Genomic DNA, 18,433 nt, shown 5'->3' on the forward strand with positions numbered 1-18,433 from the left:
AGCATACATTATTGAGGAATAATTTGGTATTAATACCCCCACCCTCCCCACTGCTTTAGTAAATCCTGTGCTTTAGCCGAGTCCTGGCTATATACTATTTGCCCCGGTTGTATACTATTTGCTCTGGTAACAAAGCTTCAGCTTAGCAGGCTCCAATAACGAGACTGTCGCTCCACATTTTTGAAAAGAAGAGATAGTCTCCCGCAGTTGCCATTTATGTTCTATTGTGTCATGAAAAAAGTCAGACCTGATGAAGAATTCCACTCTGCAAGCTTTGATAGGTTTATGCAGGCATGCCAGCATGAAAAATAAGCTGCAGAAAGATAACATTCCCCATTTAGATTAAGCAGGATGGCATGGGTTATGGTGCTGCTCTGCCCTTGCTTGGCTTCCAGTAGAGAAATCTGTGGGCTTGCTGTATGTGACAATCTAAGTCCCAGTACCCAAGCTGGAGGAATTACTGTTTACATAGGTGGACAATATATCTTCTTAGATCGTGCCCCTTGTTTACCCTCATGGATCACAACCATGCAAACATTATTTCACCATATACGATACTCTATATCCTCAGTCTTTCGGGACATAGCCCGCAATGTCTCTTCATGTTGACTAACATGGCATTTAATAGCTTGCGTTGACTCCATAAGGCTAGAAGATCGCACGTCAATGTCATTCAAGTGGTTATGTAGTATATCCATTCTCTTATTCATCTTCCGCAGTACCACCCGTGTTTTAAGTTGAGAAGTTTTTTAGGGCCAATGAGTCCATTTTGTATTACTTCCTATGGAGTTGGAGCAGATTGTAGATTGAAGATAAAGGAGGAGAGGCTGTTAATCCAGCCACTGACAATTTTCCCACCTGAATAGACCACTCTGGTTTGTCAGCAATAAGGGGATCTGAAGAACAGTCTGGAGGAGGATTATTACCACAAGTTGCCACGGCTGACTGAGCCATGGGAGATCATGCCTCTAGCTGAAGTTTGTTGGCGGGTTTCAGCTCTATTACCTCAGGAACCCAGACTAACTCATCCTTGTTGACATCACCCATGGCCCCATTGTTATGAGGACCGTCTGAGGGATCTATTTCTACTGTGCCTTCATCCACTATTCAAGGACTATTGGGGGCTGAGCCTCTGATAGCCACTAGCTACAACTATTTCGCTCGCACGCCCTACATCATGCTCACAGTCCATATCTTAAGTGGCAGGGCTACCAGACTCATAAAAATCCAATTCTGAGAAAAAGCCTCCAATGCTTCCTGAGTCTAATTGTCTCCAGTAGCGCAAGTCACCCAGCATAATTGTACAGGTAAAGCCTCAGTACGAGTCTCAGTTAGACATACATCACTCATTGTAGAATCGTTCCTACTTGCTGGTGAGAGCAGAAGTAGGCATCAGGGTGTTTGTCCTGTAATAGTTGTGCTTGGGTTGGGTCCCAAGTTACCCCTAGAAATAACCATAATAGGACCACCCAGTGGAGTTATAGTAACAGAAGTCCCTGCGTCCTTGGGGCTAAAAAAGTCCAACATTGTCGTGCCAAGTCAGCAGGGGATTATTTGCCAAAGAAGCGGAGACATGTTTGGCTGAACGCTTCCCGATAGAGTTCTTGAAGCTGGTGGAAATCCAGCCAGCCTGAGATCCTTATCGGTTATCAAATGCTCCAAGTCATCCATGGCCTCCTCCCATGCATGGACATTCTTTCTACTTACATATTTAAATAGCCCAAAAAGGGCACTGTGCTGTTGTGTATGTTCACATGTAATCCTGTGCCAGTATAGCTAAATGTTATCCTTGTACTTCTTATAATGAGAAAACAAACAACATGCTTTTATTTCTAGAGCTGACTAAATCGATGTCTCATGAATGTTGGATGTTGCCCTCTTCTAGCCATTCATAACACAAAAAATATGAAGGTTGCTGAACTGTACACTTAGCTATCCAATATTGCTAAATGAAGAGCGGGACTGTAGACATGCTGTTCAAAATGCATACATATATTACGAAGTCATTAAAAATCCGTTGTTGATTTTGGAAAAGTTACAGAAAGTGTGGAGTTGCCAATTTAAAGGCAGGCATATGGTTGCCAATGTTATCCCTCCATTTCCGAGACAGCCCGCTCAAGTCAAAGATGAATTCTGAAAGTGGCATTAAGTAACCACAGGAACTTTCGCCGCTCTGTTGCTTTTTCCCATTGCTTTAAATCAAAACCTCAAGTTCAAATATTTACACTGGGCTCGCTTAAATGCAATCTTTCTGTGCAAGGAATTCTCATTTGAAAACCTAGATTTACTGCAATTTATTAAAGTATTTTCCCAAGTCTGTCCTAGTGGATTATAAGCATACACATATTTTTGCATAAATAGGAGATGAATTACAAAAATTGTCAATCTTTGTTTAAACATACACTGATATTAAATGAGGAAACAGCAAAGCGTTTCAATGTTCGATTTAAAACATTTTATGGTGAATAAAGTTTTTTTCTCCTCATGAAATAGTTCTGCTAAACATAATGAACAAGGATCTTTTTAATTGATGTTGCTTGTGAATGAAAAGTGCTACAAAACAACTTGCACTGCATAGCTAAAATTCCTCCAAAACGGGGGAATGCAGTGTAAATTCAAATGTGTTGTCACATTGGATATTTACGTTTCTCTACACGTAGTGCCTCGGGCACAAACCTTTGCTTGGTTTACATCTTATGGAATAGTAGCCTTGCAAAAGCAGATTACAGTTTAAAGGATTTAACTCATGAAAGTAATTTTACAAATCAGTGTATCCAATTACATATCGATTGTTAACAATGCAAGGAAATTAAACGATAATAAAAACTGAAATCATTGTGACCAATTATATGATAATTCTTTGTTTCTACTGAATCTGGTTCACTTGAAAAAAGAAAACAGAATATTGTGTTGAAGACTTGTACATAGCGCTCTATACGTAGCACGTCTCGATGTGTCAATGGTTCGGAAACTCTTATATCACTTAGATGAATGGAAGGTGTTAGTCGCAAGCTTGTGAAAAGTAGTCCTCTGCCGCATCCTCAAATCCATTTGAAACTATGCTAGAAGGTTCACAAGGAACTATAAGCAGAACTTAAAAACTGTAATCCACCAATAAACAGCGTTCAGGGAAGAAATGCTCTTCAGTCTAATACGAGCCGAGCCCACTTACCCTGATAACATAGGGAATGTCTCATGCCCCTTTTTTGCCTTGTTAATTCCATCATAACTGTTTTGTTAAGTCAATGGCTCCGAGCTTTAACGGGATCAGTTTATGAGAGCACCCTCAGTTCCGGAGTTTCTTGATGGGGGGGGGGGAGTCCTTTGCAGGTAGTCACAGAGCCCTCTCAAGAGGCTGGCCTTAGCCCCCAATGCACAACCACCCAACTTGGTCAGCCTCAATGATGAGAGAGCCTAGTAGGCAATCACTCAGCATGATCAGATTTAGAAAATGTGAATGTGTGATGAGGGACACTTCAGAGGGCACATCTTATCGTCCTACCATGAAGCTTTGTGGTATCTGTGGCATTTATTTCAAAAGTAGCTCAAGCTGTGCTTAGAGATGCAATGTGTGCAGCTTCCCAGCGCCACCACAGGGGTGACAATCTAGTTCTTTCTAATTTGCAGACATTGATGAGTGTTCCTTCGAAAGAACGTGCGACCACACCTGCATCAATCATCCAGGAACATTTGAATGCACCTGTAAGAAAGGTTACATCCTGTATGGATTAACGCACTGCGGAGGTAAGCAGAGTAAATGTTTGACATTTTTCGATTACTCCTAAACCTACGTGATAGCACCTTACGCTGTTTCCTCGTACCATTGATCGAAGTGGCAGCTTTTGCAGCAGAGTGCCTGAAGGATAGTTTTGTACAGTATTTTGAGAACCAAAAGGAAATAAAGCATTAGACGAACCACTGATCTTTGTTGCTGTGCTTGCAAATCACATTGCACTTCAATTAAAATTATTTGTTGAACTCCACTTGCTAGATCTACTTGAATCGGCACAGACTGCATCTCACACCTGCTGAAGCTCAAACATTATGACAGGAACCTTGGTCTCATTTTCAAAGCTATTTCAAAACAAAGCCACTACATTTTGCCATGCTGATATTCTTGTCTGTTATACTGACAGAAGCCCATCTAATGTAAAGAGTACTGTCCTGCAGCCAGCCCAAAGGAGTAGCTTTTGGGACAGTGCAACTCCAAATCAGTCATCAATAGTCCGTTATGAACCACCATTTGGCATTTGGTTATTGCAGGTAGGCTAAAAGACTACGTTTCTGGGGACTAAGAGGGTGCTTGATTTATGACCCTGAGATGTTTGAGATCTTCCAGAATAAAAGTGGAACTGCACCAGCCCAAAGAACAACCCATACATTTGCAAGCGTGGTGTGCCCTTCCACCCCATATCTGCTTTTTTGATACAAGATGGTAGCGCTGCATCACAGCTCGGTTCCAGGGTCGCCATGCAACGGTGAGTGAGGAGTTCTCCTGGTAGGGTGAGGCTATTTTGTGGAGCCCCTCAGCTGTGCCTGAGGATCTTTTGTTGAAACCGGGTCAGCACCTGTGGGACGTTTTCCTGTCTATGACTGTACAATGGTGGCACCAGGGAGAGCTGGCAAGCGTCGGCTTTAAGGGGAAACAGGAGAGGAGACAAGATCGAATGGCTTTGCATGCCAGCCTGCTACATCACTGCATTTCTGAGGGAGTAATGTTTATGTATGGTACATTCCTTATGGGTACCCTCCCTGTTTTTGTTCATTGTGACCTGAGTCCTAGTGCCTTATCGTAGCCCATAAGGAGAACAATCGAAGAAGGCACGAGCATAAGACCTTTTAGTTCCACTCTCTGCCCAAGCCCATCAACCGTAGGTGAATGTGGAGGGAGAGGTAGATCTCCATTTGGCCTTGCTAACCTTCTTCAAGACATGCGATCCACGACTAGGGCCATTAAGATGAAGATGAGTAAAATGAAGGATTCTCTGGAGGAAATGGAGGTGCTAGTAGACGAGTTGGAGTAGGTAGACTAAAAGGCTGAGTCTCCGAAGACTAAGGTTTGCATGGAGAGGCTAACGCAGCAAGCGATGGCTTGCCATCACTTCTGCACTTTGGCTGGTGCATACAGTTGTGAAACCTTAAAGGGTGAGACTGTAATCTCGGGGAGTAACCTCTCATAACCCCTTCAGTTAAACCCCTGACTAGTTGCAGCTTATTGTGATTTTTGGGGGTGCATAATTGAACACAGGGGAGCTGCCTGCGGGCATCCACATGTAAGTTACAAGCGTATATGTAAACTGAGTAGAGGCTTGGGGCAGACATTAAACACATTTTTTTTTCTCTGCGTAAATATTATTTTTCCAAACATAAGCAGCAGCACTGCCATTCCCTCTGCGAACAGTAGAGTGAGTGTTACAGTAAAAGGCTTCCAAAATATTCCCATTCCACCTGTTGAGAGACTTATCTGACAATGTTTGTGAGCATTTATTGTTGTGTACAGATGACATTTGGAGGATAAGTTCTATTCACGGACGACAATCTTGTTCCCCACCTCTTCCAGTGCTACTCTTTGTTGCAGAGTGCGTCTGGAGGGAACAGAAAAGGTGTCCCACCACAGCAGCCACTGCAAGGTGTACCAAGATATCTGCAGTGACCAATACAATGCAATGTGCGATGATCCATCAGTGATGGACATGGAATTAATTTACTCCAGGAACCTATGAAGAAAGAGTGGAGTCATGACGGAGTGCCATGAGGAGCGGATTGAATGACAATCAGTCTGTGCATTATTGTTTAAAACTCTCCAGCCAAATGGATTTGCAACAAGAAAGACCTGATAGTGAATCTGGTCTGGCTTAATAGTGGTATATAACTAGTTGGTACAGTTTTAAACAGTCATAAAATAGCTAAGAGGTATAAGGAGCACAATGCATATCGCAGCATCTACATTTAGGCCACACATTTGTATTTTATATATGACATCTCAGTGGATTTGGCATCTGATGGCCTGCTAATGCCTGTATAGAAGCCTCCCGTCTGCCCAAAGAGTCTACAGGAGCGGATACTGCACCTGGAAGGGCAGGAAATGCTTCAAAAGAAACCGGACTATTTCATTTTTTTTTTATTTGAAAGTTTTCTATAGCGCTGGCTAGACCCGAGGGTATCAGAGCGCTTTACAACACTGTCAAGTCAATTATCAGTCAGTAACAATACAATGTACTTAAAGTGACGAGAGTCAAGTTTATGCAAAGTCTGCGGGCGAAAACAAGATAGAATGAGATGGTAGTTCTAAAGTGAGTTAGATGTTATTTCCTGGATGATTGAGTGTTGAATGAGGAAGAATGGGAAGAATTCTTTCAGTTGTCTTTTGAAGCTCAGGAAGGAAGGGTTAGTTCTGATATGTACTGTTTTGGGGGCACTGCCTGAGAAGGAGCGGGAGAGGGCTTTTTGTTTGTTTTTGGGGGGATGAGGAGAAGTGCGTTGTAGCTTCTTCGATTTCTTGTTTGGCCTGCCTTTGTGAGTTTGGATGCAAGGTACGCTAGTTTACCAGTGTTCAGAATTTTGTGGGTGAGCCAGGCAGTCTTGAAGCAACAGCGTGCTTCGATAGGCAGCCACTTTAGACGATTCATTGCGGGGTGATGTGGTCTAATTTATTTGCTTCTGTGATCATCCTTGCTGCTGCATTAAGAGTGGCTAGGGCTGGCCAAGCATTACACAGCTACAAAGTGTTAGTGAGCCCGGCTCACTGTGCCTAGTGTGCGCACTGCCGTCACTGCACCGGTTTTTATTATCTCCTCCTTTGTTCATGATTTTGACTCTGCTGTTGAGGTGGCCCAGAACCTGGTTGGCTTCCAACTGGCTTGATTGAGTGGTCTTTGTGACCTTAGTGAAGCCCATCATACTTGTGGACCTCTCTACCATTTCAGTGGGTCAAATAGTATTCTGAGGAGACCCCTCCCTCAGATAAGGGGCTGCTGACCGTGCCCCAAGAGCCAGGCAATCTCTAATTATTTAGCAACCTTCATCACCATCTCTAAACCTGGGAGGAAGGCTTTACTTACTGGAGTCAGTAAATTCACTCACCGAGCAGTTATATTGTTGATCATTTGCCATTTGTTTTGTTCTCTTCTGGTGTTTTAGTGGTAACAAACATGAGGGTACTGAACAGTAAACATCACCCAAGTGTCCATTTACAGAGGCGTTGCTAATTCCCCCTTTTGAAATGCACTTATCTCAGTAAGCTGGTGACTGTGATGTACTGCTTGCTAACAGTATTCAATGCTTTGTTCTGTTTATTACCTGCATTGCTAAGAAATTCGTTGCAGGAAATTGCTGAGGTTTGCTGTCATATTATGATTGCAAACTTTATATATTGTACTTAGCCAGAGGCCCTGGTTTTACGGCTGGATTGTTTTTACAAGTGCTTCATTGTGAATAATATATACAGCTCTGTGTTGTGATTCCTAGGAGTTGAATTACCATTTGTACAATGAATATATTTATATAGCCGCAACCCTGGCTGGACATCCTTACTGCAGCTGTTAAATTTATATGATACTGCACCACACCTCCCTGGAGCTGGTCCTTGACTGCTTGCCAAAATCTTCCTTGAGAGTGACTAAAATGGAAGCGTGACTGCAACCCACATAACATAGGTGCATGCACAATACAAAATGTGTAGCAAATGTACTGCATTTGGTTGCACTGTTGCTGGAATCATGTGGCCAGGGCAGCGTCTGTCCACCATGTTGGTGTTGGGTTTTTTGCAGTACATCTTAAAAGGGACACATTATAAACTTTGCCCCAAGCCTGTTGGCATGTGCAATGCAGTTTTAACTGTGGTGTATTTTCTTTGCACACAGCTGATATGTAGCGGGTTAGTTAATATAATGACGGTTCCATAGTTTGAAAAATGCTATGTATCTTATCGAGTGGAAATGGGAGGGGGTATCATGATATCAGTATGCGCCCTTTACATTCTGTGTGAGCTATGGGAAAAGCTGAGACATACAGTACCAAACGTTGATTTCAGAGCCCAATGCCATCAAACGAGCCTCAAGCTTCTCCTGACAGGCACCTGGGTTAATCAATCACCCGCCACCAAACTTAAGTTACTCTCCATCAGGATACGAGCTACTTTCATTGTGTGACCCCACCATCTTAATCGATACTTGAACCGTGTATGACCCATGACCAACTGCTGCATGTGTCCTGGTCGCAGCGACCGATGCAAATGTCCGAATTTAATGAATGAACCCTTTACGTGCTGTACCCTTGTATCCTGCTACTGTTGTAAAGCGCTCTGATGCCTTCGGGCCATGTCCGCGCTATATAAAATTGCAAATCAAAGCCTTGCTAATTTCTCATCACTACGCCTTTTTTAATCTGATAAATATTTTACAGATAGAAGCGACAACTAAAACACAGACCCGGGGACTTTTATAGCTTTAAACTCAAGAATTCCATCACCTTCCCGACAAATGAGCATTTATTTACTGTAAAGCAAATAAGCTGTCGCTGTATCCTCACTTGAAGCCGTTTTCATATGTATTCCACAGACATCAATGAATGCAGCATGAACAACGGAGGGTGCCAAGAGGCCTGTGTAAACACGCCGGGAGACTTCGAATGCCAGTGCCACTCAAGCCGCAAACTGCACTGGAATAAGAGAGACTGTGTTGGTAAGGTGGCGGTGCGCGGACGAGGTTTCATTCACTCGGTGCTCGATTAGTTAGGAGGCCCGTGTTGTTTTCGTGTGCGTCGCCTCTAACCAGCACGCAAGCATGGAGCCCTGTCTCGTGACCCCTCTGCTTTGCTGACTCATGGGCTTTCGCGGCCACCTTGTTGAAACAGGTGAAAAACAGGAGATACTTTGTGGGCCTTTCGGTGCTTCCTTTCCTGTGCCTTTTTGATCTAGGCTTGCCCTGTTTTCTTTCATGCTTTTCTTCTTCATATATTAAGATGCTGGTGTTTTTATGCAATGGCTAATTATATACGGGTGTGAGATTCATGGTGATTTCAATCTTGTTTTTACTGTGTATTTCAGCAAAACAAATGTCAGGCTGTGTAATTAAAGAGGATTTTTTCCTTTCCTTAAAAGTGCGTTCCAACCCTTTAATCGTCAGAGACCTGTAATAAGCATCCTGTTCTACTTGAGGTGCCCATGGCTAATGGCCAGCGACCATGGCCTTGTAAAGCCCCCGGTTGACCCCTACGTGCACGCTAGACCCGTGTTTAAATACATTAAAAAAAAATCACATTCTTCTGCATGAATAAGTCTTTTGTTTCTGTTACTTTAAAACACAGTTACAATTATGGTATCGCAGCATGAAAGAGTTTGTGTAAACCCACCCGAGCACTCACTGTGTTGACAGCAGAGCTCACGTTAATTAAGGCTTTCCACGCCTGGAGAGCCCCGAAGCTGCAAGATGGACCCCGCATCCACTGTGTGTACCTGCGCGCCTCGTAAATATGACACATGCTAAGTTTCTACTGTTCCCATGAATGTTTATGTTTCATCTCGTTTAGAAGTAGAGAGGCTCCTGCCAGATAATGTATCGCCAAAAGTGTTACTGCGCTGTGCTAAGAATGCTGGAAGTGATAGGTGCATCTTAAACTGCCCATCCGATGTCCACTTTGTTCCGGGTAAGTACGACAAAGCCCAACATATGTGATTCATGTCTTTAGTTATCTTACCTGTTGACATGCAATAAGAAACCTGCCGAGACAGCCATCCCTGAGGTCTTGTTTCATGCTGGCCTTTTTATGTGTTACAGTGGAGGCCTCTATCCAGAGCTCTCTGTTTTCTCAGTTCCAAGCTCGAGTCGCTCATCAGCCCAGGTTTTCTCTTTGCATTCTTAGATTTGTAATCTTGTTGATTTTAAAATCCGAGGTACTAATCCAGTGGTGTAGCAAAGTTTCCACGGGCTCTAATGCATCCAGGAAAAGGGACTCTTTCCCATTGGGTTGGAAGTGATAACAGCTATACTTGGGGTGCAGTTTGACCCTTACATCTTCGGGGTCTAGTGCTACTGTACCTACTGCACTAATGATAGCAACACTCTTGTACAACCTCCAGAATGCAATAAATTACACTGGAATGTATGGTAGATGAACGCTTTATTGAATAAATTAAAGAAAAACATTATACTTAAAACAGGCATAGGACAACAGTGCTTATCATATATACCTGACATAGAAGATGTTAATATCTCTCGTCTTTTCAGCATGCTCTGGGTTTGAAAGGATATATTTTCTAAGACTGTTTCAATATGACTTTCATAAACTTTCACTTTGTGTCACAAAAGGTTTTTTTGTCAGTGTTCCAGCTGACTTTGAGTTTTGTGTAAGTGTGCCCCAAAGTTATAGTGCTGGCTTCCTCCGACTTCCTGTATGCATGGCCAGAAATGTAGTTAATTTTCAGTTATGGAGGAGCTAGTTTGCATGATGAAGCAACATTGTGTTGCTTCCCTAATCATGTGTAGATTTAACTCTTTGAAAAAAGACAGTAGGTACCTTCAACATTTTGAATATTTGGGCAGATGCACAATATATGCTTTTTCATCCCGGTAGTTGCATGCTGGACTGTATGAGCTACTCGGGCCTTTACCTGAGAAACGTAGGAGCACTGTATTGTCTTGCAAGAAATTTCTGTAAATGTTTTTTAATCATGCAAAAGTGTTAAACTTACAACAGTGTAATGTTATAACAGTGTAATGTGCCTAAAATTGCCACAGCAGTGGTTCTCAGCCTATTTTTTTGATACCACTGTGAAATATATTTTTTTTAATAACAATGTATGTCTTAAGCCCCCAAACTACTTTGCTCTGATTATGTCATTGTTATATGCCTGTACCCAAATCACATTATTTAATTAGCACATTATTTAAAGTGCCGGAACGTCTCTTCGCTGAGGCAGCTGTTGCGCTATACAAGGTGGACTAACATAACATAACATAATTATGTGCCCTGTATAGGTCTTCAAGATTTGTATGTTGTATCCTGTGGATTCCCTTCCCAATCCAAAAGCAAGCAGCATAGAACAAACGAATCAGCCAGCCTAGGTAATTTTATAATATGTATTATGTGATAGTGATGGGTTCTGTTCACAGAATACAAGATTCTAATTACAGATTGTTGTCCCAGTGTAGGTTCAAGCATATCTTAACTTTTTTATGTCATATATCCCGATTTTGTGTTTTAGGTATCTTTAGAAAACTTCTTAGCCAATCCCTCCAAAATTGGGTCCACTGAGACAGGTTACAAATTAGTTTGTGAAGTGCGATTTTGCAATGGTGGTACTGCTACATTACCCATTTCTTAAGACATCTTTGCTCCATCAGTGACCAAAGGACATTTTTAGTTTTTGAAATAACCTTCACCACAGAAATAAACCACATTTTGGGCCCTTTGAGCACTGTGGTTAAATGCTGACATCAGTCTATGCATCCCTGACTGCCTGCCATGGTAAGGGTACTTCCCATGCTTAGATGGCTTGTAGCTTTGTTTTTTGCCTCATGCAGTTGGCAGAGATAATAGGACTGTGCATGTAATCCTTCTGGTTTCTAATAATCTGAGAGATGATCTGACCTATGCTAAAAGTTTATCTAGGAAAATGAATTGCTCTGACCTAACACCTTATGTTGTTAAGCTTATAATGTATAAACAGTAGATAGGTGTCATAAGGAGGAGATAAATAAACAGAGTGATAGCAGTGGGTTCAATATCATACCAGGCTTTCAAGAGTTGTCACTAATCTCTATCAGTGTAGAAACTATGACCCTCAGTGTGAATGGCAATCAGTGGCAGATGAAGAGGTTATCTTTCAGACCTGTCTCCACCACTTCCATCGTGTCCAGTACCTAACTCAAAGCTGCATGGTATCGTAGTGTGTATATCTTGGTCTAGCATTACAAAAAAGCTGTGGAATCAATAACTGGAGACAGATCAGCAGCTGGTGTAATGGTGTTGGGGGCTTCATTTCTTTATCTTGATAGATTTGATCCTCTGCAGTTGGGGGACAGAGATTAGAATTAGGTAGGATATTGCATCACAGTATGCCAAAGGGAGGTTTAGAGAAAGGGGTCCTGGAAGTGGACAGAAAGGTATTCATGTGTTGAAGCAGTTTATTCACATATTATTTCCTTGGCCTTCAGGCTCTATGTATGAGTTCACAAACTGAGAAACAATGTTTAAAGTCTCCCTTGATGGGTCAGTGGTCCTGCCTCACATTTGGGGTATCAGGTGGATTTACTTGATTATGGTCTATCTACAGCAATGGCTGAAACTCCATTACTTGAATGTTTTGTGGATTTATTTTTTGTCTCAGTGTATGACCTATCCTGCACTTCTTTTTCAATGATTTTTCCCTCTTGTGACATTTACAGTCTCTTTATATACTTGTAAGTATCTAACCTTAAGGAGGAATGCCCAGCACATGACTGTTTTATTATAAAAGAATCTGCCCATTGCTTTGGGTCACCATAGTTTTTCCAGAAACGCAGGATTTGAACTGTAGATGATTTGGACCTGTAATAAATTTATTTAATATGTATCCTGGTTGTTGGTGCCATCTTGAAAAAGAAAATAAGTGAGATACTGTCCCTCTTTTATATGTGACTCATTGTTTCAAGTGGATATGATCATGTAAATGAATGTTTTGTAGCAAGCATTTAAGACAATATTTAGGAGGGAGTACACGTAAATGACAAATTCTGTGCGGCACCCTTTCTTTTTTTAAATGTTTTGTTACACTTTGGGATCTGAAGTCCCTAGTTACCTCTCTTACTTGCTACTATATGACCAAAAGCCCAGATTTTTGGCATAGAACTGCATTCCTGACTTTTAAAAACAGAGAAATTTATTTAAGGGGTAATGTTGGCTCGTGAAAGTATTCATCCTTCACATAAGGAAAAGATCTCTCATGACTTAAGGTTAACATATCTTTTTTTAATTTCTCATATTTGTTTAATTTAAGAGGCATTCCTTGAAGTCAGTAACATCTTGATTAATTTCCTCAAGCTGGTTCTAATTTATTTTCTTGGGAATCCTGGCTAAGGCTGGATTTCTCCATTTCTGATATTTCCAATAACAATCCATCAGACAATTTTTGATGTAATAGTAGTTAGTATTAACCAATTATGGATTCATTTATTCATGTTTGATATATATGTTTTACCTTTGATAAAAGATTGTTATAAAATAATTGTTTCATCAGAAACGTTTGCACAAAGTTACAAATGCAGATGTATAAAACCATCATGATTAGCTGACTAAAAATGCAAGCAACGAGGTATTTACAGGTGGGTAGGTATAACCGGTACATGCATGCAGCAGAGCAATATGCAGTGGAATCCCAAAGGGGTAGAACAGTAGCATGTATTCTGTTAGCCTGATTTACAGAAAAAAGATATGTGCAACACACATTTACATCAGAGCATTGATTTTATGTACAGTGTGTCAAGATCAGACTGATTATATGTGATAATTGGACTGGCTTTTGAGATGGTGTTAAGTAAACAAGTACAAAGGAGTACGTTTGAGGTTGGTGTGCATCATCAATATACATGTGAGAGGTAAAAATGTTGGTCTAATGTTGACAAAAATTCAGCCCCGTCTAAAAATAAAAGTTGCCTCATAACAAATATGAGCCATGGCAGCCACTTTACCTTGCAAGTGTTTTTTTCTTTTGCTTTTTTTTAAAAATAATGCTCCTTGTACAAGAGTTCAAATCTGTTTCTTTCTACTTATGAGAGCCGTTCCCAACACATCTGAAAGTCTTGCGGTGAAGGTTCAGCAGCGACACCATGGATCATTGGGAAATGCTGGCCTAAACCGTGTAGCTATAACCAGCAAAATACCCGATTGTTCTCCCAGTCACAGTCTGTTTGAAGGCTTGACGTGTGGGTTCATATTCATATATTATCGGTGATTGTTTGCTAATGTTGTTATCGATGCAGGTAGTAGACCTCTCCCACAGCTCAGCCACTGAACTGCTTTCAGGCAACACGAAGAGAGTGCTCAAGGGTATACGAGATTACAGCCAGGATAATCTTTCAATAAGCATAGTCCACCGACGGCTGCCTTAAATGAAGGGCAGTAGTAGATACGTGGCAGTCCCAGAACTAACAGTTATAATATTAATAAGAGCAAAAGAGAGAGGTTCGTTTCTAAATAACATCATTCTGACAATTGTGTCAAAATAAATGCATTCCAGGCCTCCTTCAAAGATGGAATGTAATAAATGGGACAACGTTAAAGCATGACAGTCTGGGCCACATAGGCCTTCTATTGCACCGGGCAATTTCTCAGTGTGTGGCAGCCCTTGAATGCTGAATTTTGAAAGCCCAGGGCCACTCCTGGCGCCGCTGCCATTTCCCCCTGTTTGCAGCCCTAGATGTTAATTACAGCTGGCACAGAAAGGATCAAGAGAGAAGGAGGGAGTAGCAAGGTAGAGAGAATATGGAAATGTTATCAGAGAAGAGTTAGGAGAGAAGGAGAGAATGGATAAATGAAAGCGAGATTGCGCAAGTAGACAAAGGCAGAGGGGCTGGTTTGCACATTTCTGCCAGGGCTACTTTTCATTCCGCTGTCTGGCCCTTGATAGTTTTGCATGTCATGCAGATGACCGACATTTTACACGATGATGATATAATGCAACTGAAAAATTAGCTTCTTGATACTCGATGCTGGGGGTGTTCCCCCTATCATACCCTTTCATAATTACAAGATTTAACTTAAGAGCCCAGATGAGTAAACTTTTTCCTCTTCTGTCGATTAAGCTGTTACATATCACAGGTGATTCAAATCTTGTACATATCTACATGGAAGTGCCTGGCCATATATCAAAGCTTTAATGCGAGCATTAAAACCCACACACCAAGATCCATTTTAGGAGCATACACAAGCACTACACATGTTTTAGTAGCCATAACTGTGTACAGTGCGAAACCTTTCTGAATATCTCAATTTGCAACGTTTATTGTGAGCTCCTTCATTACATAATAAGTAAAATCAATAGAACTTACTGTATTTTTCCTTTATGTGTTTGTTTGTGCAGGATTGGTGCCACGATTTTCTTTCACTAACAACGTGACATTGCAGTAAACATGTATCTCTGTTCAGGCAGAGCAGTCTTCTTTTTTGCTAAATTTGTATTTCATTTGGAGACCAGTACCAAGCATATTACAATAGACTTGATGTTTAGCCTTTGGTGTAACAGACACATTTTCATCATAACCTCTTATGCCCTAAATAGCAGAAAGTGTCCACACATATTATGTTCTAAACACAGGTGGGGTTACCATTTCGCTTGTGTCCTGTAGGTCGGTGGAATCGATGCAAAACAAACCAGTGGATCCCCCACCTCTCCTCAATCTCATGCACCATGAATAAGAGGCGTCCCAGCTGCTGCAAGGATAACAGCTCAATAGTTTGGCACGGTTTGATAGATTTGTCAGTCCCCGGCACACCCAGATTTGTATGTGCAGTTTTAGCAAAATAACTGTCTTTAAGATCGTACTGACGGGCAAACTTGTTGCCAATCTTCTACTAGAATCTGCCTTTTGGCATCATTGAGATAACACTAGAGAAACCATGTATAAATTGACGATAGAGTCTAAATGTTGTGGTGTTCCTCCTAAGTAAGCCTCTATTTGTTGGACATCATTGGAAATACAGGGTGACCTGGGCATGGGAGCCATACAAAGAAACAGACCAGGTTCCCAATGAAAGTACTTCCGGGTTATCTTAAACAGATTGTTACTGCATAATCATATTCATAATAACTTTACAGACATAAACAACATTAGCCTGCTTCTGTGATACAACAGACAGTATTTATTATATGTCAATGTTTCAAACCCAATGTCAGCTGGACTGGGTCATCATCAGGACTTGTTATTGAAGGTTTTTTTCAGTATTCAGCGGCAGCAATGAGGCCAAGGTGTTAACGACCTTGGGATAGAGGAACAGGAGCACGGCAAAACTGCCGACTGATCGCAGGGCATAGCAATATGGTTAGATAAATAGCATCGGTTAGGATCTCGCTCTTGATTACAATGCCCTATTGCTCCCTGCACTTTTAATATAATTTATGTTTATTAATTTAGCCCAGTAATTGATCTGAGTTTAACATTACAGCTGCCCATAAAGGGAGCATTAAAGTAAGCTCTCAGCACAAGTTAAAAGGTACATGCTGGGAGGTTTAGTTATGGCTGGCCTTTAATTATGAGGGGTGTGCAGAATTAATTGGCAAAATCCATAGGTGTTTCTAATACTTTGACATTAAATCTATAGTTTGTGCCATCAATTCAAAGCATGCTTATACAAATGATGTTTAGTATTTTGATTTTATTTCATATTAAGCAGGTTAACCAACTCTACATCAAATAGCTAGATATGTCAATGCGCTGATGACTTGGATAAATCCTCCCCTTCTTCTTGAAGTCATGGACTTGTCTTGCTCAGAAAGGATTGTACTGGTCGTATGCATCGGGTTATATCCGTTTCATTTTTTTCTGATCTACGTGAAAGACAATGCCTATTTTAAATTCAACTTTGTCATTCATTCCACACGTCTGTGATGGTTCTCCAGGTTGAAGTGACCATAATACTCAGTAGCTTTTCTCTCACCTTAAAAGATCTCTTTCCTGAACTCCTTAACCTCACTATCTTCCATTTCCAAATTACTTGGATGTCCATACCACCGTCTGCAATATTGCGAGCCACAATTGTGTTAAGATGGGTATAAATACTATGAACTTTATAAGGGTTTGTTAATGCTAGTTGATGACAAGTTTTGAAGCCCTCCCCTGCATGGGTTTCCATTATTTGAGTTATGCGCCTGGCTTTAGTTCTAAGTTCCCATGCTTGCTTACTTGGGCACGTGGTTCATGCTCACCTCTACCTTTAAGAATTGTGTCAGCATCGGATGCCATAATTAGTTTTGCTCAGCCAACAATCTTGATCTTCCCCCGTTGGGTCACCATATTCTTTGTCTAGGTAGAGACACTTTAGGTATACATTGAGACTCAGTTGTAAATTGTTATTTATTTCTTGTGGTGTATATTGAACTCTGGGTTCAAGACTTGGAAAGGTTTAAGCATTATAATTTGACACAATTGATTGTGTCAAAATGAAATTTCTTACAGGATTTGCCAAATAGTTGTTTGCATTCTTAATTAATGAAGGGTTTAGATTAAATCTATTTTAGTAATTGCTTTACACATGCATTCGATTATTCGTCCATCCTAAAATTCTTGACATTCATATTACTGGTTGCATTCTGTACAAAGGGCTTTGCTAATTGCTAATAACAGAGTCCATTCAAAAACATCTTGTAGCACTTCCATTAAAACCCTATAAATAGCATGAATGGTTCTCAGCTTTTCTAGTGCATCAGGCAGTTAACCCCGTCTCCTGTTATGGGCTTTTGGAACTTAGAGAGCCTCGTTTGTTTTCCTCTTGCAACACTTTAACACTATTTTAATTCATCTAACTAACACATTTTAGGTAGATGGCAACTAGTGTCATACTAAGGAATGATTGGATTATATAAATTATCAGTTTCAATTACTGCATGTATTTGCACTATGATAAAGGGTGTCTAGTTCTCTACTATTACCTTGAATTTTGCCAATGCTTTGCAGAATAATAGTATGTTGGGTCTAATTGCCCTTGTGAATTCTATGTGCAAATATTTAATCTGACTTCTTCCTTTGCTGATCTATGTGTTGCTTATGCATCTTACTGCATATTCCATAAATAGAAATATTCGTCATATATTGTGCTTGCACTCGACAGTTTTGAAAAAACACCTGCATTTTAATATAAATACCAGTGAATTGTTGATCTGATATGAATACCATGACAATTTTAATTTAGTATTTTCATGCTCTCTAGTCTTTCATCTCCCGAGGTGGTCGACCCCATCTTCTAACAGTGACTGGGAAAAAAAAGCATGAACAACAAAGTGGAAAACTGACATCAGTGTGGTATCCCATTAGAACAGGTAAAAGGGAGCACTGAGCATCCACATTCACTGGGCGATCTATACACAATCATAACTGGAAGATGCATTCCTCCACCCCAATTCTAGTCATACATGCTCCACTGAAGACTTGAATGCTGTTATGGAGAATTCAGTCTTGTTTCCCTCTCGCAGGATATCACACAAAGCAACAGCATAAATATTTGGATAAATGTTTGCAATTGATCATAGACACAGAGCCACTTATCGGTATGCATTTAGAAGGTGTCAGAGTGAAGAAGAAAATCTAGTTGACACCTGTTTGCAGTGCTTTGTGTATCTATAAAGCGCTAAATGAAACAAAAACCCAGTCAGCGCCTTTGAAGACCAGGACACACAAGATGTTTTATGCACAAATAAAAGTTATGAAAGTCATGCTTGGAAATAAAAAAAAGAAATTCCAGA

At 40.9% G+C, this 18,433-nt stretch overlaps 1 protein-coding gene across 9 annotated transcripts in view; it reads left to right on the forward strand.

The window, feature by feature from the left end:
- Window positions 1-18,433, forward strand: part of SCUBE2 (signal peptide, CUB domain and EGF like domain containing 2) — a 486,721-nt gene that overhangs the window by 310,409 nt on the left and 157,879 nt on the right. For 7 of the 9 annotated variants that reach the window (XM_085648142.1, XM_085648144.1, XM_085648145.1 and 4 more), the window contains 4 exons: window positions 3,628-3,744; window positions 8,559-8,681; window positions 9,529-9,645; window positions 10,977-11,063. In XM_085648142.1, coding sequence (XP_085504268.1) covers window positions 3,628-3,744; window positions 8,559-8,681; window positions 9,529-9,645; window positions 10,977-11,063 — 444 coding nt within the window. The remainder of the gene's footprint in view (window positions 1-3,627; window positions 3,745-8,558; window positions 8,682-9,528; window positions 9,646-10,976; window positions 11,064-18,433) is intronic. The other 2 variants (XM_085648148.1, XM_085648149.1) reach the window with 1 other exon arrangement.

This window comes from Triturus cristatus, chromosome 3_2, assembly GCF_964204655.1.
Source record: "Triturus cristatus chromosome 3_2, aTriCri1.1, whole genome shotgun sequence".
Classification (NCBI taxonomy): Eukaryota; Metazoa; Chordata; class Amphibia; order Caudata; family Salamandridae; genus Triturus; species Triturus cristatus.